The 26,736-nt window shown below is 35.9% G+C and overlaps 1 protein-coding gene across 8 annotated transcripts in view; it reads right to left on the bottom strand.

Annotated features, from left to right (window-relative positions):
- Nucleotides 1-3,325: 3,325 nt before the first annotated feature.
- The window catches only part of LOC108679689 (proline-rich receptor-like protein kinase PERK8), a 40,017-nt gene continuing 16,606 nt past the window's right edge, over nucleotides 3,326-26,736 (bottom strand). For 5 of the 8 annotated variants that reach the window (XM_047884290.1, XM_018168386.2, XM_018168383.2 and 2 more), the window contains 6 exons: nucleotides 25,806-25,981; nucleotides 9,176-9,321; nucleotides 7,320-7,484; nucleotides 6,066-6,161; nucleotides 5,633-5,737; nucleotides 3,326-4,951 (listed from right to left, as the gene is read on the bottom strand). In XM_047884290.1, coding sequence (XP_047740246.1) covers nucleotides 4,805-4,951; nucleotides 5,633-5,737; nucleotides 6,066-6,161; nucleotides 7,320-7,484; nucleotides 9,176-9,321; nucleotides 25,806-25,981 — 835 coding nt within the window. In that variant the 3' untranslated portion in view covers nucleotides 3,326-4,804. The remainder of the gene's footprint in view (nucleotides 4,952-5,632; nucleotides 5,738-6,065; nucleotides 6,162-7,319; nucleotides 7,485-9,175; nucleotides 9,322-25,805; nucleotides 25,982-26,736) is intronic. The other 3 variants (XM_018168384.2, XM_018168388.2, XM_018168389.2) reach the window with 3 other exon arrangements.

Here is a 26,736-nt window from a genome sequence, read left to right on the forward strand (position 1 = left end):
CCGTACGTGTACTTAAGTTCTGATAGTACACGGCCACCGATGGGAAAGCTCCTCTTCAGTAATGCTCAGCGTGGTCGACGCTTAAATAAGAGTCATGCAGTAAGCGCAAGACGAAAGAATGAGGGAGACTTCGGTGATGAGTGTTGACTTGGTATGAATGTTATGACGATATGGTGAAAGCAATTAATGTATACTAAAAACCCTAAATTTGTTGGTCAGTTGAATAGAATTTTTGCCTGAATTATTTTGACAACTTATTTTGTCAAAATGTGACAACTTATTTTTATTTTTGCCTGAAGAATTTTTTTGACAACTTATCTGATTGATGAGCTAACACATACACAAAAAACGTTAGGTGAATGAACGACTGTTGGCTCTCCTAGGCATAAACTATTAGGAATGAGAAAATGGATACCATATGATTTTATTTATCAGTTTTATAATTATCTAAATCGTCCTTTTCATTCTCGCCCATAATAATTTATTTCAGACACTGATTAGCTTGCATGGACCCAGAAACTGGTATCGTTTGCAGACAACTAGATTTATTTTGACTGAGTAAGCGTCGATATTTAATTTATTTATATACTTTTTTTCGAGAGAACCTAAATGAAACATTCTATATTGTGTCATCAAACATTTTATGTGTTACTCAATAAAAATCCGTAATGATTTTACCTGCTGACTATTTCTGTAAGCAGCATTAAATACTACGCAAAAAGTAAATTTAATGAGCAACTTCAGACAGATCTTTCAGATCTTCAATAAATTGTTTTGCACATGCGTAATAATGTATATTAATTCAGTATTGTACAAGTGCAACCAATAATTTTATAATTCTAACTAATATTATATCTAATTTTGATAGTTGGCTTCTAGGAGATTTCTCTTCGTTCAAATATCAGTGAAACATCTTCGAACACTCTAAAATTTGCTAACGGTTAGTAATGAGTATATGACGCTTGCTAAACAAATGAAGGGCAAAAGTAATAAAGTAATATTCAACTGAAAGCTCAGAGCAAATACGGCCTTTGGCACTCACTCCCTCCTCCACTTTGTTCCGCTAGCGCAGTGCCGCACGCGCTAGTCGCGTCACGCTGAGCATGCAAACGCGGCAGAAACACGGCGGTAAACGGCACTGGTAGGAACCGAACCGTTCTCCGATGTAGGGGCGATATACGGTGTATCAACAGATATGTCAAATATATGGAACCATATAATATCATATAATATATCAATATGTATCAAATGCAGCAGAAATCGGAGAAGCCCTGCGCACCAAGAACCAAGATTTTTCAACGGAAGCGACCAGCCTGTAATTAATGATAGACGGCAAGTAGATAATTCTACTTATGCGAAATGATAGAAGATAATAAATCTTAGGCGGATGGTAGATTAAGACAAATAGTAAGTATGGAACACTCGTAATAGCAGGATAATGCGCGCATGTAGATGTGGATATATTGAAAATATAAATGTTACTTAAATTATTGTCGCCTATAATCGTACAAAAAATGCACAGCTAAAAACGATCGAATATATATATTGAAATATCATGTTCAATCATTTTTATAATTCACTTCAGAGAATTTTTAGTAATTCTGATGGTGTTGGAGCGAGCGATAAAGCAAATAATGTACATCTAGGATTTGGTTGTGACAGATATTTGCTGTAATGACCAATGCTTATCGCGAATATATGCAAGGGATGACTTATTTTTTAATGCAAGGTTTGAAAAGTAAAAGTTATGTATTAGTATTGCTCGCTACTATCATTTGCGTTGATTTTTGTGAAGGGTTATAGACGGTTAAACGAACGCTCGTAGAAACCATTAATAGATGTTCCGTTAACCCGTTAACAGCGGCCAGTTACACGCTTGACCTACAGTTCGGTGATCGACGAGAATTAACATTGAACGGCACTAATTCGTTTTCAATATTCTGTACAGTCTTTAAAATACGTATAATCATCAGTTTCCCACGAAAATGAACTGTTTTAGGTGCTGAATTTGATACTAGTTTTTTACCATTTCCATTAAAAAATAAGTTTCGAGAAGTTTGATAGAGAAATTAATTCGAAAATTATGCAAAGCCCAGGGTTTAAGAAAATGTTTAGAAGTGCCGCGACCTATTATCATTCAATTGTCACGTTCACGCCCTCATTAGAAATCGACCTGATTCTCCAGACAGAGCCTCTGTTCGGTTAGAGTTGCTAAGCGGGAGCGACACACCATAACCACTCACTTCCGCTGCCACCGGGTTACTGACACTTGCGGTTGCCACTTGCCGACTGCCGTCTTGTCGCGTTTCCTAGTTCCGCTCCCTGACTTTCGTGAGCGAAACGGAAAGCGGTGACTACGGTACAACACCTTGATACCGGTGAAATAATCTAGAAATATCGATTAGAATTCTTCAAGCTTTGTGCCAAGTTTCGAATCCTTAGACATGAAAATTGGAGTTGATAAATATCCTTCACTTAGCACACTCTTCTTCGATTTGAAAAAAAAATCCAGTTCAAACATCATGCAAGATCGTCAAGGGAATCGGGTGATAATTGTAAACTCATTGAACGCAATTGTAGATAACATATGTTCATCGTTTGGATAATCCTATAGGGATACGGCCAAAACTTTATTTTCCCCCAATTATTTTGAATAATCTAGTACAAGGAAGTAGTTACTTCAGTACTTTAAATAACGGTTGTTCTCGATTACTTTAATTACTCTCTTTGTTCCGTTTGCAAGCCACAAGTACCGGATAACTTAAAGAGATTTTTAAATACTCAAGTTCTTAATTGGACAGTTTGATAATGTGAAAGATCATTCCCAATAAAAAATGGAAAAGGAACTATTGTTATGTGCAACTTTTTGATGTGCTAGATGATGCTCTAAAGAAATTGTTCCTCAACTTCTGATGCTCAAGACAATCGAAGGTTTGTTATAGGTGATGAAACACATGTAAATATGTTTCTGGTAGCAACATAATTTATCTATTATTATTTTTTAGGCTCGCCATATATGGTCTCTAGTCCCAGAACCTCATCTCAAACCAGCTTGAACAATAGGTTGCTTACTTTCGATAATTGGGTTGAGTTACATTGTATGATCTCACTTACTTTATTCACATGGGAATTATCAGGTGATCTCCTGACCTAAGCAGTGGGCTGAAACCCTTTTTAAATAAATAAATGTAACCAAAAGGCCCACGCATGCCGATTAAGGAAGTAATAAATTTCTGAAATTTTCAGTATTTATTGAGTATCTTAGGGTAAGCATTTCAAATAAAACATTATGTTCAAGCGATAATAATTATTGTCGCACACCATGAACAAGCCTCTACTCTTTAATGAAAAGTAACACATAAATAAGCTTACATTACTAGACAATACATTCATGTAATGCAGCCAATATTGTCTACCACTGACAAAGTATTTAAATTATTTTGATATATCAACGTAAGTACCACGGAGAGAATTCGGTTGCTACCATGAAACCGAATTCCCTGCGCTGTACTGGGAAATATGTTGTTAATTTAATTTTTAATACATCGTTGATTAATATGAATGCATCATAATTAATATTGAAAACCAGAATGCTGCCGGCAACGTGATAACCTTGGAACTATTTATATTCTAACTGGGCTTCATCAAAACTAGGCATACCATACCACTGCAACTAGGCTGGCAACACTAGCTGCAGTAGTGATTCTGCACTAGTAAAACATATAAACTGAACTAATAGTTCATTTGACTCTAAAAATTTAACTAAATAGTAGTGAATTACCTCTTTTATAGTTATTCATTCGTATAACACAACTTATATTAACGACACACGACCAATTAGAAATTAAGTCACAAGTCGGTAAATGAATGAAAACAGTCCCGATATAAGTTGTTCTCACTAATGCTCAAAAAATAACACCGTTTTCATTAAATCTAGCAAAAATCTAAGGATATGAAGCTATTCAAATCATAAATGAGTCAGAGCCTCAAAGCAAATAAATATAATTCTTGAAAATTATTCAGAAGAGAAAAATGACAGTGCTGGCAGTGAGACAGCAGTTCATAACTTGAATCGTATAAGCAAACCATTTTGCTGCTCCTCAAGTATACTGATTGTATACAAATATCCTTTGGATGATATCCTGTAAATAATGCTATCTATCATGCTACCGGCAAAGAGCCGGAAGCACCCAATATAAATTATGTTTTAGGCTGTTACCATCCATGTATGAGTTGAATTTGGTGGCATGATTATGTCGCTTTTGTTCACAACCTACACAATGCCACCAGCTAGCCCCATACTCAACCTGATGAGACTCAATTTAATTCACCACAGATTTCATACTTTTTTCATGTCTACTCATAAATTATGCAGATGGTTAGCACATCTCCAACGTAATCTAGTTTTTCCAATGAGCAATAATGATTCGTTTCCACAAGAAAAGATGTTTGATTGAAATCTTAAAATTCCCTATACGTTCATTGTTGAAATTGGCGAAAAGTAAATTAAATTCAAATTAAATTTAGCGATAATTTGATTAATTTCATGATCTTTTCGTCAAATATTCTCTAAAGGCTTTTTAAAGTATTGATATTTCCGACTGAAAATATCCAAGTACTCAATATGCAGGATTCACAAATGGCACCATTTTCAATCAGGAGGCCAATTTTTATTTCCAAAATTATTTGAATACCATTTCGTACGTGTGATCGTCACTAGATTGTTAATTTTGTAACTTGACATTCGTAATTGTCTAAAGTTTTTCAAATTTGATCGTGACAACGCATATAAATGACATTTCAGCTACATGTCGACAGCCTCCTCGTCTGCACCAACGTGCTGGGTGCCAGGAGGGGCTCTGTAGCCCGTGTAGCTGGGGGGTAGTTGGTGTTGGGCGAAGAAACTGGAGTAGTCTTTGCATTGCTTCTTTGGCTTGATGAACTCGCGCACCTGTCGAAAATGTGTAATAATGAGGCTGATGGAGAAATTAATTTTTACTCCTGTTAAAGAACACACAAGATTAGGCACGGCAATATAAAAAAATATAAATGAATTTTGATGAACGCCCAAGGGCCCAAAACTAAAAAAATGACGAAAAGATAAATTTTCCAATACAGAAGCCATGAGCCATTCAAACTTTTTACTTTTTGCAGCCAAAATACTAAAAGAAAATCAAAATAAATTATAACATTTTTCTTAACAAGTCTCAACAGGCTTAAGTTTCGAAGAAATATTGATTTAAGGACAATACAAATTTGCTGTTAGTTAATTGACATTTAGGATACTACTTCGTCCGTATTCAAGAAACTTCCTCTGTACTGCTATATGAAATAAGGAATATTTCGCTCCATGTGCACAGGTTATTACCAAAATATAGCTCCGGGCTTTTACACAAAATAAAAATTCTCAGAAAGCCAAAATTTCGTTAGACTTGCACGCTTCGTCACTCATTTACAATCTTAGTTTTTGATCGAAGAGCTGAAGAATGAAATGTTTAACATGCATCGTTTTTCTCGATCGGTTGTCGTTACATGTCCCACGAATGTTCAATACCACATACGAAAAAATATCGTGGTCCTTGTGAACACCATTGCGATATACTTCATTCCCATTGATCCGACTTTATCTTACCTGCTGTTCGGGTTCGTCCTGAGCTGCTGATGCTGGAGGCCACTTGCTGTCGCCGCGCATCTTCATGGGCTTTGTCATCTTGAAGGCTGGTTGGGACGTCACCACCTGCCATGTTATTATTTTTGGTTCAATAAAATTGTTTCAAAATAAAATCATTAATAAAGCCCATCTGTACATTCGACTAATATTGATTGACTGGCATCAATTAGATAATTCTACTCAAGTTCTCAATTAAGAACTTAACCATGGCAAGATTTACTGGAAATATCTAGGTGACTCACATGGCTGGCTCTCAGAGCTAAAATTTGAGGAAAGTTTAGGCAATTGAAAAAATTTCAACACAATTTTAAAATCCAAATCTAATTCCTCATCACTCTTGGGTAAGTATTAACAGAAAATTGTATGCCCATGAAATAATAGATACTATTCTTACCCTTGCTCCTTCTTGATGAATTGGCATTTCGTTGCGAAGTTTGAAATTCGACGGATAAACGGTCGTCTGATTAGGTTCTTCACCTGGCTGCAGAGGCTGCAGGACAGAAAAATTGTCAGCATTGGAAACTTTTAATAATGTAATGATATCTTCTGAGTCATCTCTTATTTTAAAATTGTTTCATATTAGATTCGTTTAAAAATCGTCACATGTATTACAATATGTAGTAAATTTTAACAATGTTTTGCGAGCAAAATAATCATGCAAGCTGTTTGAATGCACACTTGAAGTTCTAACAGTGCAAAACTAAATATTTAGATATAAACCCGAAATAAATTGAAATTCGAAATGGGTTTGCGTATGCTTGGTTTCCAAAGACGCATGCTCATGAAGCGATGCTATTTGAAAAGTTAATTTCAACTGAAATGCCAACGATTAAAGAAAATCCATAGAAATGTCACGAACCCAACGTAGAAGAAGCGAACTAAATATACCCGTTCGATGAAAAAAGATACCATAAAGCTTCATATTTTTAATTTCTAGCTGAGACCATAAGTAAAAGCTTAATAAGTGGAGCGTTAGGAAGCGAAGTGACAGACCGCAAGTCACCTGAGGAGGCCATTCTGTGGCGCGACTCTGAACCACCCCCTGGAAGGGAGTTCCAAAAGAACCTGTCCTAGTTGGTTGCCCTCGGTCAACGGTTTCTTGACTCGGACTAAACTGGCAATCAAGGCCTGATGATTGGTTGGTATTGAAATCAGTGTGACCGGCTGGGATGTACTCAGGTTCGGGGACATTTGAAGCAGGAGCAGCAAATACTTGTTGCATGCGAGGACCACTAAAAGGCATTCCGTGAACAGGACCATGCATCATGTTACTTCTTTCATGGGCGTTCGCCATTGGGTTGTTAGATGATGGTGGAGGAGTTGGCGTGTTAGAAATTTGCACTGGTACATTGAATTCACGGTGAATTTCTTGCTGGCTCTGAAATCTATTTTGGAAAGGTTGCAACGGTTCATGCGCGAAAGGTTGAGGTTTTTGGGAGTGCTGGAATTTCTGCTGCTGTTGTGGACCAGCATTCGGGTGCCTGAATCCCTGTTGTGGGGTGGGACTGAACTGAGAGGGGATGTTAGGTTGTTGCATGCTGGGACTTCCTGAAGAGATGAAGTTCGTTTCTTCGCTGTGCTCTTGGAAAACCTTTTTCACTGGTTGCTGCTGAGATTGGAAAGTTTTGGAGGTTGTCACGACCCTCACCTGGGATGAACTCGTCGTCATGGAGGATGATTGGGACGCCATGGTTGGAGGTGGTGGTACCGGCGGAACACCTGTAGAAGGATCAATGCCACTCGGCAACCTTGTAGGTGGTTTGGGTAACTCAGACTCTGAGGTGATAGCCAGATTTGGAGCAGAAGAATGAGCCTGTCGGAAACCTGTGCGTCATGTCACATCAAGGATATGGCAGATGCGAACTCGAATGACTGAGAAGATTAAAGTGTTTTGAGGCACACTGATGGCGTTAGTAATAACTGTTTTTTCTGCGCAGGGTGTAGCATAAATAAAAACGAATATCTTGAACAACCATTTAGACGGTTGCATGATTTCAAAGAACAGTCTAAACAAATGTTTAATTTGAATTAAGTAGTGTCGATTTATGAACGATTTGAAATGAAGTTTCGAAGAATGGCAATGAGCACGTACGTCAGTTTCTGCCAAACAAATAAAATGTAATTCATTGTTTTGTGTCTACTTGTAACATTTGTAAAATAAATGAAAGTTGGCGAGATGCATTGTGAATAGCAGGTAAGCAAATAAATATTTTAAGTTAAATGATAAGAGAAGCCTCAATGCTCAGAGTTAGCGTTTAGGATATATAAAAGAACTGCTACGAAAATAAAAGTATTGCCAGACATTCGCAAGAGAAAGAAGGGCGAAATTTGTATTTGTTTTCAGCAATCGCAGCAGCCATATGCAGATGCTCAGGTCATCATCCGGTTAAAAATTGTGGGAATTTAATCATGCAAAACGGCGAGCATAAAGAATAAGTGGACTGAAAAACATTTAGTCCTTCAACCGAAAATCGGAATCGTAGTAGATGCTAAACATGAAGTCAAAGCCAATATGAATGAAGCATTGTTTGACTCATTAAGATTTAGATCATCGTCGTAAACCCGAAATTTATAATTTTACAGAGATTTCCATTCTACCGCGATGAATGTTTTTATAATGTTTTTCATTGTTTGAATCAAATATTGCGATGCTCGGAAAATAATTTTTTCATGTCATGCACAGGAAATAGCGGCAAATGTTGCACAAAATAGAAAGACTCATGATTAAAATGTAACTAAAATTTAGTCTTTAATAGGATAATTATTGATAACGCCAACACTAAATCAAAGCTAAATATCAAAAGAAGAACGTAACCTCTTCATAATACGATTATGTACAAATTTAGTGTAGTGATAAATTTTGCAATTTATCAATCTTTATTTGAAGTTACATTAGACAAACCACCACATAAGAAATGGACTTGCATAACAAGCAATTCGTTTATAATTATTCCACAGAGCTCAACGATATATATAATAGCTTTAAAGCGGAAACAAAGAGCAGCATTTTAACAAGCAATGTTAGGATTAAAATAATAGAACGCTGTACTATGTGTGAATACGAAATTTGAGACCAAATGAAATTGTTTGTGCCCCGGTTAACTTCGGGGTACGTTATTTTCACTAATTCGAAAGTTTTAAACTTTTGAAAGTTTCAAAATTGTTCACTAATGTTAATTTAATTCAGTATTCCCAGTGCATGAAACCTTCGGAATGTGATCGAATTTATTAACGGAATCGCCTTAAAATTAACGTTGTTTGATTGTATTGTTGCGTTAAATTGTGAGTCCAAGCATTAAAAATTTTATAGTAAAAATTCATTACTGCATTGATCCAATGTCTAGTTTAAACGGATTAAATTTGTAGTTTATTCACTAATGCGCATAAATTTGGGCTGGCATTGCAAGCAGGTCTTCATCTCCCTTGCGTTTTAGCAACTAAATTATAATTTGAACTACACCAAGTTAAGAAACTACAAACGTAAGAGAAGAAGCGATGAAGCACCTTAAGCACATGCAAGCCTGGTCTGGGTGGTACAGGCGGCTGGGCTGTACCGCGACGATGTGGTACCTGAGGGTTCGCCTTCAGTGAGGGGTTCGACAGGTAGATGCTCGGGTCTGCACCTCGAGGTGGCCACTCGACTTCCCGCCCTGCAGGCAGGAAAATAAATAGGTTATCTTGTTGGAATATTGATAAGCTTTTGGCTCATAGCACGAATTGATAAAGTTTTTTGCCCACAGCACAAACTGACAAACTTTCGAACGTATGCTCTTTAGCGGGCATAACTGGGTCCGGATGACCTACCGATGGGCAAAAATTTTATCGCTTATTTGGAAAAAGTCTCACTCATTTTCTCGGTGTTTCGAGCGTACTAAGAGGGTTATTATGGCATCATGTTCCGGTCAGCAATATTGACATACAGAGTTATTCTCAATGATGGACCCAAGTTAGCAATTTCGTATTTATTCAGGTATGATTTCTAAATGAATAATTTATACACCAATGGAAAGAAAGAGATAAAAAAATTTATTTAAATTATTATTTAAACGCGAAAATGAGTGGCGGTCAGTCTCTCCCTGTCAGTCGATTTGAAAGAAGTTTGAGGCACTTCAATTTCTTCCTGAGCGTTGGGTAGGACGCATAGGAAATGAATTAACGCTGCACTTTTAGCCACCGAGATCACCTGATCTCACCCCACGTGACTATTTCATATGGGGTTACGTCACGGAAGCTGTTTACGTCCCGCCTCTACCAGCAACTCTGTTTACGTCCCGCCTCTACCAGCAACTCTGTTTACGTCCCGCCTCTACCTGCAACTCTGTTTACGTCCCGCCGTACAGTAGTGTTCTAAAATATAATAATGATGATATATGAAAAAAGTTAATTTCAATGACATAAAAAGTATACAACAGAACCGAGAAAGGCATGAATTTTTCTAAGATACATTGACTTAATACTTTGCATATTATTTTTTCATTTTTTATGTTAATTGCGGAGTATAAAAATTATACTCGTGATTGCGGAGTATAGAAATGTTTTGCTCCATCTTTTGTGTTGCATTATAGTTCTGGTCACGAGACCGCGACGCTCGCGTTGGGCACGGCAAAGTGTGTAAAGAATGCTGCGAAAACACACCTTGGTAAATAGCAGGCAAGGCTGCACCCAGTGCGGAAATTCTAGGGATGTTTACAATTCTGAGTGCGTTGAGTTTTAACGACATACATATGTGAGAAAATTATGCGAATGAAAATAAAAATATTATCGAAACCATTATTCTCACATTTTTTACTGACTAAAGCAACTAAAATATTCTGTAACTTCTGTAAAATATTCTGCATATTCTGTACCTTTCCGTAGAGAATATAAGTAATGATAATGTTTATTTTGAATTGTAAAATATTCGTCAGCTATAGATTGTGAGAAACTATGCCCCCTAATTAGTTTTAAGTAGAGCGTCTGGGCCAAAAAATCGATATATTTGGCTTTACCGTTTTCTTGGCTCATTTTGTAGTTGCTGAAAACGCGCGTCTAATGCAGAAAACCGCATGTATGTGCGTGTTCTAGTTAATGCGTAAAGACATTTCAAAAATATTTAAAATGAACATTGTTTTACAACATGCACAAAGAATTATTTAAATAAAATTTGTATATATAATCTATATAATCAAATCTATATAATCAAATAGTGATGTATATAATTTGTATATAGATCATTATTTTCGTTAATTTCTACGTGTTTAAACTCTTTTGAAAGCTACAAACAAGAAGCGTTCAACAAAGCTAGAACCATGGATTTACATGTAATAATTTTTGCGTAAGGCTATTTTGAACTTTTATAAAATGAACACTTTATAATAAAACATGCAAATTTTCATTTAAGAAAGGGTGTTTATAGATCATTTTACGCGTTAATTGCAAAGTGTTTTTTCGCTCGTCCGAAAGCTACAAGCGATGCGCGTTCAAAAATGCAAATACTACGGAAGTACATGCATTTGTTTTTCTTGCGTTAGGCCGTTTTGATTTCATATAAAATATACTTTTTTCATATATAATAATGTAAAAAAGTCTCATATATAGCTTATTATTCAAGTTAAACTGAACAAGAATAAGTTTAAATACGCGTGCTGGTGCCCTAAATGCAACTTATTGCAATTATTAGCAACTACTTTGAATCAACGTGTTCACTGCACTTAATTAGGCTACAATATATCAAACGAATTTTGCGGCATATTCTTCTTTTTTTTAATAAATTATACTTATTCGGCTCCCTTGAACAAATAAATTTTTCAAAATGCACTATCTTAAAAATCTATCTAAAAATATAATTTGAAATCATTTTTTCAAAAAAGAAAAATCGGAAAAAACATCATAAAAATTGAAAAAAATTATCGGTCGACCGCTAGATATGGTCTTTGCGAATCGAATATGTCTCTCGATGTTTCACTCGATGTTTCTTTCAGTTACACTATTTTTTCTATGAATTTCACGTTTTCTTTCATTTTTTTCGAAAAATTTACACGAACAAAAAGTTATTAATTTCTGTTTTACATATGTGCACCAAGTTTTAACATGATCCGACCGTAATTAAAAAAGCTTTCTATTTTTGACCCAGACACTCCCCTTAATATGAACAAAAATGCGCAAGACCAAGCCAGTATTGTCACGAATATAATGCTGTAATTCCCATATCCTGCGAAATTCTTCAATGAAGAGGTTCGTATCAATCACATCAGTTGTGTTTCTTTATTGTTTGTGTTCTCTAGGGTTTTCGGTCTTCAACTTGTTCAGTAAATTATCTCGGGAAAATTTTCAGAATAAATGATGTTTTTCCACAGGTGAAATGCTAATCCAAACAATAAATCCAAACCAATAAGCAATGCTAATCCAAACTTGATTCATGAACTCTTAATGAATGAAATAGAAATAAGAAAAACATCAATAAATAAATTAGTTAATCGAGTTCAGTCCCCTAGAATATATTATAATCAAAACGTTATTTCACTATAAAAGGTTGCAAAAAATATGGCAAGGTCATGCGTGAGCTTACAGGTGTCACCTGTAGCGACAACTAACAAGCCGCATAACGTATAATTCTCAACAAGCCGCATAGTACGTATAATTCTCAAGCTATCAACACAAAGTTTACGCTAGAGCGAAAAGCTGCTGTGAATGTATGCAATATATTTATTTATATGGTATGCAGAGATTTAGTTATCTATATGTTATGCAAAGATATATATAATATTTATCTTGAATTCGCAGGACACTTGCAGGCACTCCCGCATGGAAGAAGCAAGCTTGCAAAGTACGCGCGCTTGACACCAAACATTAAGAAAAAATTGAGATGTTAAATGGGATCAAAATTGTAGTAATGGAGTTATAAGATCCCGAGCTACGGAATGACCAGAGGTGGGCAGTAGCGCGCTACATTTTCAGTGGCGGTAGCGGTAGCGGCGCTACATTTAAGCAATTGTAGCGCTTAGCGATAGCGCCCCGCTACATATTTAAGTAGCGATACGAGGTTTTGCCGCTACAGCGCTACTGCTACATATATAGCTAACGCCTTTAGATTTTACTTATTAGTATTAAATATTATTTAAAAACCAGCATGATACATACATAATATAAATTACAGAATGAAACTTTACGAAAGATTTCGGTGTAATGTTGTCAACCTCAGCCTGTTACTAGTGTCAACATATTAGTTGTTAATTCAGAGGTGGGCAGTAGCGCGCTACATGTAGCGGTAGCGGCGCTACAATCTAGTGGGTGTAGCGGTAGCGGTAGCGCCCGCTACATTTAGAGCATGCAGCGGTAGCGGTAGCGGTCGCTACATTTCAAAGTAGCGCTGCCCAGCTGTGGGAATGTCAATGTTGGACATTTTTAAATCCCTCAGTCGGATAACATAAGTATTGTGTCGGAGAATTCAGGAAGTCTAAATATAATAGAATATGGCTTTAATCGGTGTATTAGTTATAATATTTTGATGTTTTTTGTTTCTTTGTAATAGTTTGAGAGATGAAATATACCTACCTAATTGTTTTTTGTTAATTTGAGTTGAGCCCTACAACTCAAGTCTGAAACTTAATTAAGGCTTCATTTATTCATTCATTTGGTTGAGTGCAAACGTGTTTGATGTCCAAAATTTTATTCACGATGAATTAGATAATAAGCATTTGACATTCTATTCACGTTTTCCATATTCATTCCCTATTCTGGCACTGAAGCAGCTAAAAATAATGTATTCATTTCACATTGTCATTTAAACTAATGCAAATAAGAAATTTATTTTATCAAGTGTATAAAACCAATCCCATACTTCGAAACAAAATATAGCTAAATTATTAAAAAATATGAAACGCAGACATATTATCGAGGAACATCAATAAATAATTGTGCATTAGTAACTTTACAAAAAATAGTGTTGCCGATAATAAAATTTTCTGCAATACTAAAAATAAAAACAATACAAATAGTGTTGTGCAGGAAGGTACGTGGTAAACCGCTTCGACTTATTGATATCAATATTATTGATATCAAATCAATTGATTTCAGGCTTCGCATCCTAGTATATGTTTGGTATTCTTTGCTATCAAATGGGAAGAGCTGTCGATTTTGTAAACATGTGGCCATAATTTGTTTGATCCTTCATAAAAATTGGCAGCTGTGAACCCGGCTTTGATGACGACATCAAAGCAAGAAGACATCAGAGGCTCGAAAAAACCGCAGACTAGGAGCAAACATTTGTCACGATGCGTCACTTGTAAAAAGTTCTTAAGGGTTTCTTGCGTTCAGAACAACTGCGAGCAAAATAGCCAGGTTATTATTAATGCACATTTATTTTGAGAGGATCGTCACGACCCACATTAACATTTGATGACTACAGGTTTTAGGAATTTTCAAGTAGTAATTTAGCATTTATTCATCAAAATGTTTTAAATATTAAGAAACTTACGTCATTGTTTTTCACGATGGAAATCAAACTTTTTTTATCGATTGATAAATATTTTTACAGCTAAATAATTACATTTTCAAATTGCTAAGACATTAGTAAACTGTTATAGTTGGTCTTCAAAACTCAATAACATCTATATTTAAAAAAAGTTAAAGGTAATTGGCGATAAATTTATTATTAAACTCAATTTCGCTGAAGAGTTATTTTGCATTTTTTCAACTCTTTTTGAAGAGTTATTTTGCATTTCAGAACAGCGTTCTCCAGCGCCTAATCTTTAGCTTATTTGAGTTTCATCAACTGCAATACTGTCACTGTCTGTATTAGACAATTTTTTCAAAAGTAGGGGAATATTTGTATATTGTAAAGCCTTGCCAGTATTTTAACTACCGCACGAACAGGCCATGAATCTTAATTAGCAGTGGGGCGATGTACAGCTTATTTAAGTTTTTTATTAGGTTAATTTTTAGATTTAAATATTTTATTAATCGTAATAAAATTAATATTTAAAATTTTAATTTAAATAATAAATTTTGAGAATAAATAATCATTCAGCTTACGCAATGAATGTTTTAATAATGCGGCATTGTGCAAAGAACATCGCCCCGAGCATGACTCCTGCTAAAAAATAATAGACGTCGCACTCCTATAAGCTTGAAGTTCGATTCTTCTCGGATAATGTAATGTACTATGTTATTCTTTGTAAAAATTGGCTAGCAGTTAAAATTGAGACGTTCAACGCCTTTTGCTCCTGATCGACTCTAAAAATGGGGACTGTGTTTCTTTAGTATTCACAAAATATAACATTTTATATTCTCCTTCGCTCCTGAATTTAAAAGAGAAATACTGTCATTCTTATTTATCCAAGTTTTATGAGTTTGTTTATCTACACTCTACCGGTCTCAAAATAAATCCAACAGTCAAATACTTCGAATATCGAATATATTTACTACGAAACAAATCATCTTAGATTTGATTGCGATTTAGGACAACGATTGCGGTAGCTGTGCTAGCTGGGCTAAACTGAGTCATTATGGCCCACGCAAGGACAAAAAGTGCATTGCTATTTAGACAAAGTCTCCCTCATTTCAGTGAGTGAGGGTGGCATTGAGCCGAGCATTTTATTGGAGCGGCACTCACAGGTGGAGGCTTAAAAAGATGTCGCCGCGACAAGGCGGGACAATATTGTTTCTTCGCTGCGATGCCGAGCGTAAATATTGACGCGGGACTCCATCGGGGCTCGCTCCATCGAAGATCTGAGACGTTTTTTTTAATTATCTTGACGCGTGAATATGAATAACACATCATGTGATCTCTCTGCCCCACAAAATTTTTAATAGAGTATAACTATCATCAAATGGAAAAATTATCAAGCCATAGTTTATTTTAATAAACTTAAGGCTCCTGAAGTGTTAATGTTTGAAATCAAATCGCTGCAAGTAATTCAAACTGTTTCGACTGCTTAACTTGGCCTCAGGTGTAAAAAAACATTGACGTGAAATTATAATTTTACCAGTTTTTTATTTAGAGTTATGTTATTGTCTGATTCATCTTTAAAAAATTATATTAAAGCCGCGCACGTAGTTTTTCTCTAACTATCCCATGAAGGCGTTCAAAACATGAAAAAAATGGTAAATATTTTCAAAATTTAGTTTGCACCCGCAAAATATTTTTAACTGAGTTTTATTCGGACTGCATTTTGGGCTAAATTTAGGCTAAAACAAAAATGGGGCTCAATTGAAAGCATAGAAACTCCTCCATGAGCGAAAATTTTTTTGTAAAATTAATGAAGACCACAAACGTCAAAGTCTCGGAAATTTCAATTTTCGAAATTTCGAACTTCATCAGCCGACGTTATCATGTCGAGATCACTAATGGAAATTAACAAACTACAGCCTGCCTTAAAATTCTCACTAACAACGATGACTCATAAGATACGAAGTTCCACAAACAACGAAATTACGCTAACAACGACAGCCCACGAAAATAATCGAACCGTGATATTCCCCACGAACTACGAAGTTTGTCAAAAAAGAATTTACGAACAATGAAGTCCTATAATAGTAAAACAAACTCGTAAGGTTTCCTGAAAAATCCGCGCTTCACCTAAACATAACCAGACTTGCACCTGCTTCACCTGATCTGCACTTGCTCCTTGCACCTGCTGCACCTGGGGAGCTACGCGTGCACCTCCGTCAGCTGCACCACAAACACTGATACTTGAATAGCGGCAACCCACCCAGTGGGTGGCAGAGGGTTGAGTCTCAACCCACTTCTGGGCCCATACTTTCAAAAAAGTTACGAGAGCGTAAGTTCATCAGCCAATCATTGACGGCCTTCCAAGCAAAATCCATCAATCATAGATAAGAAAATCGAGCGTAAGTACTTACGTTCACTTAGCGAATTTTAAAAGTATTGCTTCTGATGGCGAACAAAATCGAACTCTTCGATTCCTTCAGCAATGCATTTACACTCAATCAACGCAAGAAATGTCAACAAGCTTCCGATCACATAAAACTTTTAGTTTGATTAACGCTCACTGAGAAAATTGTTTTCACCCTCGGTAATACTTTATAATTAAACTTTACAATAACTTTATGATTTATAACCTCGGTAATTTCCCTTGAAATGGAAATTCTCATAGGAATACAAAATGTTGTGGAGAAGCGCCACAAATCTTTGTCCAAATTAATATTGATTGCAATAACTTTTTAGATAACTCGAAGTTCGAAAATGATAAGTGTTTTCTTACAACAATTTACTTTCTAAGATATAATCTTAAAAATTTTCTGCTCGTGAGGAATAACTAACCAAAATATTTCTGGCTGCTGAACTGGTGCTATTAGTGTTGACCTCCTCAATAGTATCGAATAAAAGAAATCTTGACAAAGTCTACTCGCTTGCTCATTCAATTTCGTTTGCATGGCGTGGGCCACTTAGATCCTTTCTTTTGTCTAGGAATTGCACGAATTTTCACTTGCTCTAACCAGATTGGACGACAATTTGGTAAGAAAATTATGTAATGATTTCAAAGATATTTCGGCATACATGCAAATCTAGTCACGGTATTTAAAAGCATAATTTTATGCTATGCGTGACTTGTGAATGCAATATTCGATAGATCACTGATCCAGTGTTAGCAAGAAATACATATAATGGCAATCAACATAAATGCATATAATATTCCATGGTGTCAACACAGAAGCAATAAATACGAGATAATGAACATCAAAAATGCATTTAATGTTCAATAAACTTCAAGGTTAGTGTAGAGAATAAGCAATGATTCAGCGGGCAGGGCTGAGTCACGGGCCCGGGAGGTGCCAGCGCAGCCCTCAGGCGAGCCGAGGTGGTGAGGCGGCCTGCAACTCTGTGTTGCTAACGCTTGCATATGGAATTATAGGCGGCATATCGGTGGCCAGGTGATGGATGATATGTGGCCGACGTTGATTTTTCGTGTGTCGAGATGATTGATATCAGGGTGAACAACACCTTGAAATTCGGACTAAAAAAAATAATTTTGTTATAAAAAGCATGTATGTATACAACTTCGGAGATTTCTGGCTAAGAGCGCAGTGAAATTTCGTATTTTAATAGAGTAATGATGAAATGTTGAAAAATAATGGGTAAAAATTATCCTATAATCAATATTGACAATGGAAATTAACACCTTTGAAACCTCGACGTTCGCTGCCCATTTCTTAAAGGATATCGTCAATCTCTTGCTATTCAGTTACCCCTGAACTAGAGGACGGTACTCTCGGCAGGCGCTGCCACGCCACCCGCGTAAGAAGGATACTATTCAGTTACCTCTGCACCAGAGGTAGGTAATTTCCAAACAAATATTCGTGCCTAATCCCTTATGGTTTTATGGCGCTGTAGTTATAGTATCTATGATCAATACGTGTATTAGAAATTTTACTGATTCATTTTCCATTTAATTAAAATTATGTTCCGTTTTACTGTAACGGAGACCTTAGAGATTAAGTTAGATTAAGTATCGATTTCGAGAGAATTTTTGAAGCATTAAAGGCTCAACTTTTGATTTGCTTATGTGATACGGAGGTGACTCAAATGGTGTTCTAGGCTACTGTATTGCCCGCAGTGACCAGAGTGCAATTTAACTTCCTATCATCGTTTTGATTTAATGCATGCTATGGGCCCTTTATCATGATTAATGCATGCCACGTTACTATTTGGTTTGACCCAACTTTAAGTCGTCTCTGACGCATTAATTAAACTTGGCAGTATTGCCGGCTTTCGAGCCTATTAACTTTACGCCCTGTGGCGCTTAACCCTATTAATTTAGTCACGTTGGGTCTACCAAGTCAATTATTAACATACTAACCATTGCACTCAATTGCACTTGCAAACACCTATGTACCTCTAAACGGCTTTCAAGCCACTTCTAAATTTACCCCAGCGTTAATAAATTAGAAGGTTAGTCGCGAAGTATTTATTCTTAACTTTGCATAGTTTGATCAATATATCTTAATTGATCCTCATAATGATGAATTGCATACGATACAATAGCACTTGCTGATCAATCTAATCTTGGTTTGTAACTGTCAATTTACAGTATAACCTCCTCCTCCGGTGTATTCTCATACGTCGCATCTTTTTGCGGTGTGCTTCTCGCCTCCAGTGCAGCCAGCGCGACATTAATTGTGCTGTACGCGTTATTTCATTTGAGGTTAGATTGGGAATATGTGTTCACTGTCAAGTCTTGTACCGCTAAATTGGAATTACTGAGCATAATTGATAAACTCTTTCTCAAGTTCCGGCATTTATTTAGCAAAGCCTCTTTTTCTACTTTCAGTTCCCTAAACTGCATCCACTGCAGTTCCGTTATTCTACTTCGCTGGAGCCGAAGTTCACCTTCTGGAGTTTCAATAAAATTGTTAGCCGTTATGCTTGTATGAATTCCTTGCAACGTGCAAGCCATCTTCAAAGCCTGGTCTTCAAAGCTAAAATACCTTTAGTGGACGGTATAATTTTTAAAAACGGGAACAACTTCAACGAGGAAATTTGCAATTGAACGCAGTTTCGAAGCACAATATATTATTTATTGATACTATTTATATAATAGTATTATTTTGAGGCTTTCGCCAAGGAACGAATTTTGCCCACCTATACTAATATATTGAGGAATATTATACTTCTAGCATTATCATTAAATTGTTTTTATTACTATTATTACTATTTTTCTTATTATTAATATGATCACTATGATTATTATTATTACTAATTTTATTATTATGATTAATCAAATAATATTCCCCCTATTAGTGATATTATTACACTCATATTAATATTATTTTATAAGCCACATAACGGTTTGAAGGTCTCTGTGTAATCTTCATTACCAGTAAATCTGTTACAATTGGTTTCTCCCCGATAACACTTGCTCGAAACATTTTCCAGCTTTATCAGAACATTTATCTGTCTTTTTAGCCTAGCTTCATGCTGCAGTGCAGTACTAATATCACCACAATGAATATGCATTGCGATAACTGCATTCTTTCTTGTTGATGATAGACTCGCCCACCGCGCCAGGCGTCGCGGTGACTTGCGTTGCCAAGCCTCTTGCGCACCTGTTCAATTTTATCGCTAGAGACCCTTATATATAATGCAGCTATTTAAAATATACATGTAGAGGCGCTGCACAATTTAACCGCGATAAAATGAGACTTTAATATGGTTGTTTCTTAATTATTATCTTGAAGTTGAGCTGCTACTATAGTGCCAAGGGTATTAAGTGGATTTATCAACGCAGGTCATAATGATCGAGCGTCAAATTCAGATACTGAAACACACATCAGACGTTGGGTTGACGTTTATACAATGTTGTGGTGTTGGATGTAAATGCGTCGATTAAAGGTCGTTTCAACGTAATGTGCTAGATATGATCGTTAGTATAAATTTGTTCAAACTCAAGAAGAAGCTAGAAAAAAGATAAATTTGTGCATAATAACTGTTGTTCGCAAATGTACTAGATATTCTCTTGAAATAAAAACCAAAAATTAATCGAGTACCCACTTCAATTCAACTTTGTATCGATGGATTTGAATCAAATTTTTTGTTGAATATTTTCCTGATCCTTCTTCTTCTCAAACACGGCTTCGAAAATGAAAATGAAAGAATTCAGGGAACAAAATTCTACATGCAACGATGACCTCTTAGATTGAAACGGGATTAATTTGCGATAGCGAAATAAAGCTCATTGAGCGGTATCAATTCATTTTAAAGTAAAAATTTGACGACAGCCAATATAACACAGCCCATATTGGCTTCCATCAAACGACAAATGTTTTTAGCGCATTTTCTCATTTATGAAAAAAGGCGCTATTGTGCTCGCCACAGCCGTCCGTCCATCTGTCCTTCCGACCGTCCGTCCGTCTGTCCGTCCGTCTGTCCGTCTGTGACTTCACGTTTTAATCGTCGACGAGAAAATGCGCTCTATGTCACTCACTGCAGTGAGTACTGAGTTATATTTTTTACAATAACGTACAGGAAATGATATAAACTTTGTCCAGGCGAAGATGAAAGTTTTTACCTTGCGTGGGTCACCCTAACTCATTTTGGTCCGGGAAACATATTATTTGTATTACGATTTCGTTATAACTTCACACTGTAGGTATAAATATTTTTACTATTTGGACAGTGTGACTTATTTGTTCAGGTGAGGGTTATTGAAAATTTAATTATTTACTGAACAGTTTCTTATTATCAATTAACAATTCATCGTGCAATTTCACGATTCAATATCTATATGGTACGTGAATAACTGTTCCCATAAATATATCAGATAGTTTCGTGCTATGAAGAGAACTCTGCATTTACATGAAATGTTTTAATTTCATTCAACATGCTCTATACAAGATTTGAAAAGAAAATATTATCAGGATCGATGAAACGATAAAATACTGTACTAATATTATTTTTAATCTGGCGAGCAATAAACAGTTATTGGCCCGCTGCTGCGATGACATTCTGAATGTCAATAAAATGTAGAGAAATGAAAAGAGCTTCGCAGGCTTGGCGAGATCACACGGAACTACGCGGGTGCCAGCGCCCTGTTCTTTAAACTTGCAAGACGGGCGAGCGAGCAAGACACTTATTATTCATAATAAGTTTATGTATTCATCGATTTTTTATCTAACCTCAACGTAATAATTTTAATATTGATGAAAAGGTAATGTAATGCTGCGGAGATGTGCATAGATTGTAATTTTGATATAAACATAATGTAATGCTGCAGAGATGTGCATGTTTTTTTAATCAGACAATAAATTACGTGTATAGATTTTAAGATAAAGTATAAAAATTTAAGTCTTCCATATGCATTGCTTCTATAGGAAAGAGATATAGAATAAATAACTTCAAGTCCTTCATATGTATTGCTTTTATCGGAGAGATTTGTGAAATAAATGAAGTGAAATAAATGAAAGTAAAAGAATTCCCTGAAGAGACGAGCTCGTCGCCGCATTAGAGGATGTCAAGAGTGAGCTTAACGCCAGTTTGTCAACGTCTGGGGCTGTCGTGCGGGTGTTTACTGCACTACTGTTCAATTAACTGACACTCTTTACAGACCATGAGCAAAGAAAACGTGGTCACGATGTTATTCTTGATTATATGTTGTGGTTCAATTGGGGGCAAAAGGTAATTTGGGGTAACCCAGAACGCAATTGAAACATTTTTTAAAAGGAGAATCTAAATATAATTTTTTATGTTATTTTAAATCCATTAAATTAATAGTCTCATATATGAATGGCCTATTTCATTTCGAAAGAGTTAAATGAAGATTCATAATATAATTAATTAACTGTGTGTGATAAGTTGACTGCAAATACGTCTATTGTTGGAAATTTAGAATGAGTCTTCAAATTTCATATGCAAATTGTGTATTTGGGCAATTCAAGTTTGGCAGAGAACTAATTTTCATTTGAAATGAAAATTTTCTCTGGACTGATAAATGGTTAATCAAAATATAAAAATAAGCAAAACCATAATGTTCACTGATCATTAAGTTCGTTGAGAAATAGTAAACCAAAAATTATATTTGTAATATTGCGTAAAAGATTTCGCTTTCCTACTTCAGCCTTAATGAATTCACTCTTGGCAAAGGACATTTGTGGGCTTAAGTGCCGAGAATTTATTCTGAAGAGAACGCGGCAACTTTCTTTTAAGTTCGCATGCAAGCACTCGCCTGTGTAAACAGCATTAAAACAGCGGACAGCATTTGAGCGGAATACCTGAATAAATGAAGTAAGGATTAAAAATGACTGAAACCTTTCACGATGTAAGAAATAGAAAACTTGCTTTCGCTTACAACGTGGGAACAGGGATGAAGTGTCAGTGTTTATAACTTAAAATGAGACAGTGATAATATTCACAGCTACAAAGGTAGGTTACAACTAGAGGAAGGAAGGTTACAACTGGAGGACGGGAGATTACAACTGAAGGCTGGGAGATTACAACTGGAGGACGGGAGATTACAACTGGAGGACGGGAGATTACAACTGGAGGACGGGAGATTACAACTGGAGGACGGGAGATTACAACTGGAGGACGGAAGGCGCGTTTTACAGCTGCAGGACAGGCGGCACTGTTTTTTGTTCACGACGTGGGATCAAAATCAAATGCTTGTCTCAAAGTAAAATTAAACGACGTTTCCTTTTATGAAAGACAAATCCCAATTGAACGCAAAACGCAATATTTAGTTTAACAAGGGCTGAAAATTATGTGATTGGGCTTCAACATTTAATTTCATTTTGAACCTTGATGCAATATCTGATTTTATTTTTGGTCCCCGTACGACGCGTCCACATTTTTTTAGATGAGCGTTAATGTGTCTTTGAAAAAAAAATTATTCAATCAGGTTCTATAAGGGATTATTGCTCAGTTCTAAATGAGTCATTCCCGTAGGGTCTGCATGAGGCTTTTTGCCAGAGTGTACAGGAGAAATTCATATTGTAAAAACGAAAAACTTTGTGCCAGGCCTATTGATAAAGTTTGCAGCGGGGGCTAGAGAAGGCATTCGTGTCGTGGTTCTAATATATTATATAATATATAATAGTATACATATAATAGATAAGTTTTGTTAAAGACCAGAGAATTAGTTTTATTTATTAACTTCTTGTTAGTTTTTTCAATAAGTCGTACTAAATTCTTCGTAGGTGTTGTTATAATAGATATAAGATATATAATATATAAGAAATAATACGATATAATATTATATAAGATATATCTAATATATAATATAAGTTATTCGTGGTTCTAATATACGGGGCTTGGAGCTTGTCTGCCTAGAAAATGTTGAGGTTGTGGCTAGAGAAGGAATTCGGGCCATGGGTATGACCCATGAGTGAGGGCCTGAATTCCCATTGAGGTGTGACCCATTCCTTGACCATGAGTGAGGGTATGGTTCAAGGAATGGACTTTAGTTTGGCTAAGGAATTTGCCTTCAATAGTTCAGTCCACGGCCGCGGTGCGTTGGCGGATAAACATAGCCCGCTTGCTTGCAAGCTCACATATTTTTGCAGTAAAAATAATTGAAACATCAAGGTCGCGAGTTGAGTAATTGTTTAACTTCTAAATCTCCGACACTCGCAATATCTGGTGGATGGAGAGTGGTCAGAGGTACTCGAAATTGAATGTCCCTGATAAAGCGCCCATGACTAATAACCTTGCATATACAACGAAGATTTTTCATCTATTGATAATATATGACCAGTATCATTCTAATATAGATAATACATATCAAAATATACTGCTCTCCATTGTTATATAGTTTAGCTTTTCTAATATTTCCTATTATATTCAAATGCGAAGCCACGGTTATTAATTGTCATAATTAAACTAGCATCAGATCAATTTATCAATGGCCTTTAAATTATATTTTATTTTATTCTTCAACGTGCCATTATTTATAACCTCTTAAAGCAGCTTCGCATTAATAATATTGAATTTAATATACCAAGTTTTAATGAAAAATATGTGAGCTCATTCTTAGATCTGCATTAAGTGCATCTTACAGTTATTTTTTTAAGTGCATCTCTTTAATTATATGAGAATAACCTTTTGCTATCATGAAATTAATACCAAAAATTAATCAAAGATAACTACGATTTCATACTCCTTGTGAGCATCTTTCTCTGATCGCATGGAGCTTCTCTTACCTCAAACAATACAAATCATTGAATCATGCCAAGGTTTGTTTTAAAAAAACCCTCCGCTGTTCAGGTTCTCAACACAAACCTACACAGAGAAGGTTTCCGTGTTTGTGCGAGTTACCATCATATGATCTGCGCTCCCGCTGTATATTTAGACTTTACCTTGGCGAGCTTTACACTGCAGACTTTACCTTTTCATTTAGACTTTACCTTGGCGAGCTTTACACTGCAGACTTTACCTTTTCATTTAGACTTTACCTTGGCGAGCTTTACACTGCAGACTTTACCCTTTTCATTTAGACTTTACCTTGGCGAGCTTTACACTGCAGACTTTACCTTTTCATTTAGACTTTACCTTGGCGAGCTTTACACTACAGAATTTACCATTTTAATTTAGACTTTACCTTGGCGAGCTTTTCACTACACTCTACTTTATTAATTTTGACTTTACCATGGCTAGCTTTTCACTACAGACTTTAACTTTTTAATTTAGACTTTACCTTGGCGAGCTACCATGTGGCCCAATTAAAATCTGTTTCAAGTCGCGAGCTAGCATCGTTTTCAGAAATTATGTTTTGTATTCACTTTATCAAAGGTTTGGAATTCGGAAATTTGTGAATTATAAATACTTTTAATTTCAAAAATTTACCCATAATATCATGATCTGGAACATTGGAAAAGTCAGTAGCGCAGTGGACGAATATATTTCAGAATACTTGTACAATACGAAACAGAGAACTCTTATTAAAAAGTTGTGTTGAACATATTGCTATCATTATATCATGCTAGGAGTATTGATCTTTTCAGCAATAGAAAATGATTCTCTAATTTAAATTAGGTGATATTTGATCACTTGGCGGTGTCACTTTAGAGATATCAAATGATCACAATTTAAAAATTTATCATGGCTGCCGGAGAGATAATTAAATCTATGTTTCAAATTCCATCGACTTTTCTTCCACCCGTGGGCTAAAAGTCTACAAAAAATGCGCGCTCAACCTTTAATAAAGTCAGACTACATCATAGATCTCGCAAATAGTTCCCCCGACATTTTTCTATGAGGATGGAAAAGATTTATATAGTAATATAAATAAACAGGCACGACATGAATTTTTTCTTATCTGCTCAGTAATTCCCTGGTAATTTTTTAAGGGAAATTAATTGAATAGCAGCAATTTCTCATAATAAAATGGCCGAAATCGGTATAAAATAAATGTTGCGTTGTTTCGATTTCTACAATTTTTACACCTATCAATGCAAAGACATTTCTCAAGTTAATGTAAGTTAGTTACAATGAATAAAAAGGACTGAAGATATTCATGAACTTAGGAGCGTAATTGACGAATCTTTAATTGAACGAATATCAAGTTCCCTGTGGCTTATACTTTATATAGGCCACCGGGAACTTATTTTTAAATCAGCCACTTATTATATACATACATACATATTATATACAAACAATATGTAATGCAGTCATGATCGTGACAAATACAATAAATAATCTGACCTCCAGCTCGCGCGCATTTCGCCATGAAGTCGTGGGCTCCAAATTTGGTGGTGAGGGGGGGCGGCCATTGGGGGGCGGAGGCTGGGGGGCGTATACCCCCCTCTTCTTGAACCATCCTGAGCACCTGAGACCCTTGCAGGTGGGGGGCTATGGGGGCAATGGGCAGAGCGCCCGGTCTGGGGAGAGAAAAATATTTTTGGTAACTAACTAAAAAAAATTGTTTTTGGTAATAAAATCCAAAAATGTTTTTGTAACTAAATAAAAAAAATGTTTTTGTAACAAAACACAAAAATTGTGTTTTTATAACTAGATTTAACACGAAAATAGTTTTTTGTACTAGATGTTAACAATTTTCTAAATATATTTTAAAGTGCATCAATCGCTCTATCTGATTCTATGATTTAATAATTAGCAATCCACGAATTGTTGTGACCAAATTTCAATATAAAGATGAAGTGCTAAGTTAATCACTCTGATATGGAATTAAGTCTTACATTCATGATGAATAAGTAATTCAGTCGTATTCATTCATTTCATTTTCTCAATGTTTTAGAGAAAATTGACAGTGAATTAAATTCGTTAAATGAATATTCATCTGACCTTGATAGCTATTTGCAAGCATTTGTTGCCACTCATGGCATGCATTGCATGCTCGTGAGTCATGACAAACATTTCATGCTCGTGAGTCATGTCAAGCATGTCACTCTTTGAGTCATCGAGACGTCGTTGTGTCACTAAATATAGAGGTGACAACAACAGTTATTTCGAACACGCTCGCCAGATGCTTGCCGCAAGATATTGACAAGCAGCGCTACGCATCAGGAGTTTGCCGCACGATATTGACAAGCAGCGCTACGCATCAGGAGTTTGCCGCACGATATTGACAAGCAGCGCTACGCATCAGGAGTTTGCCGCACAATATTGACAAGCA

This window comes from Hyalella azteca, unplaced genomic scaffold (genome assembly GCF_000764305.2).
Source record: "Hyalella azteca isolate HAZT.00-mixed unplaced genomic scaffold, Hazt_2.0.2 contig15111, whole genome shotgun sequence".
Taxonomy (NCBI): Eukaryota; Metazoa; Arthropoda; class Malacostraca; order Amphipoda; family Hyalellidae; genus Hyalella; species Hyalella azteca.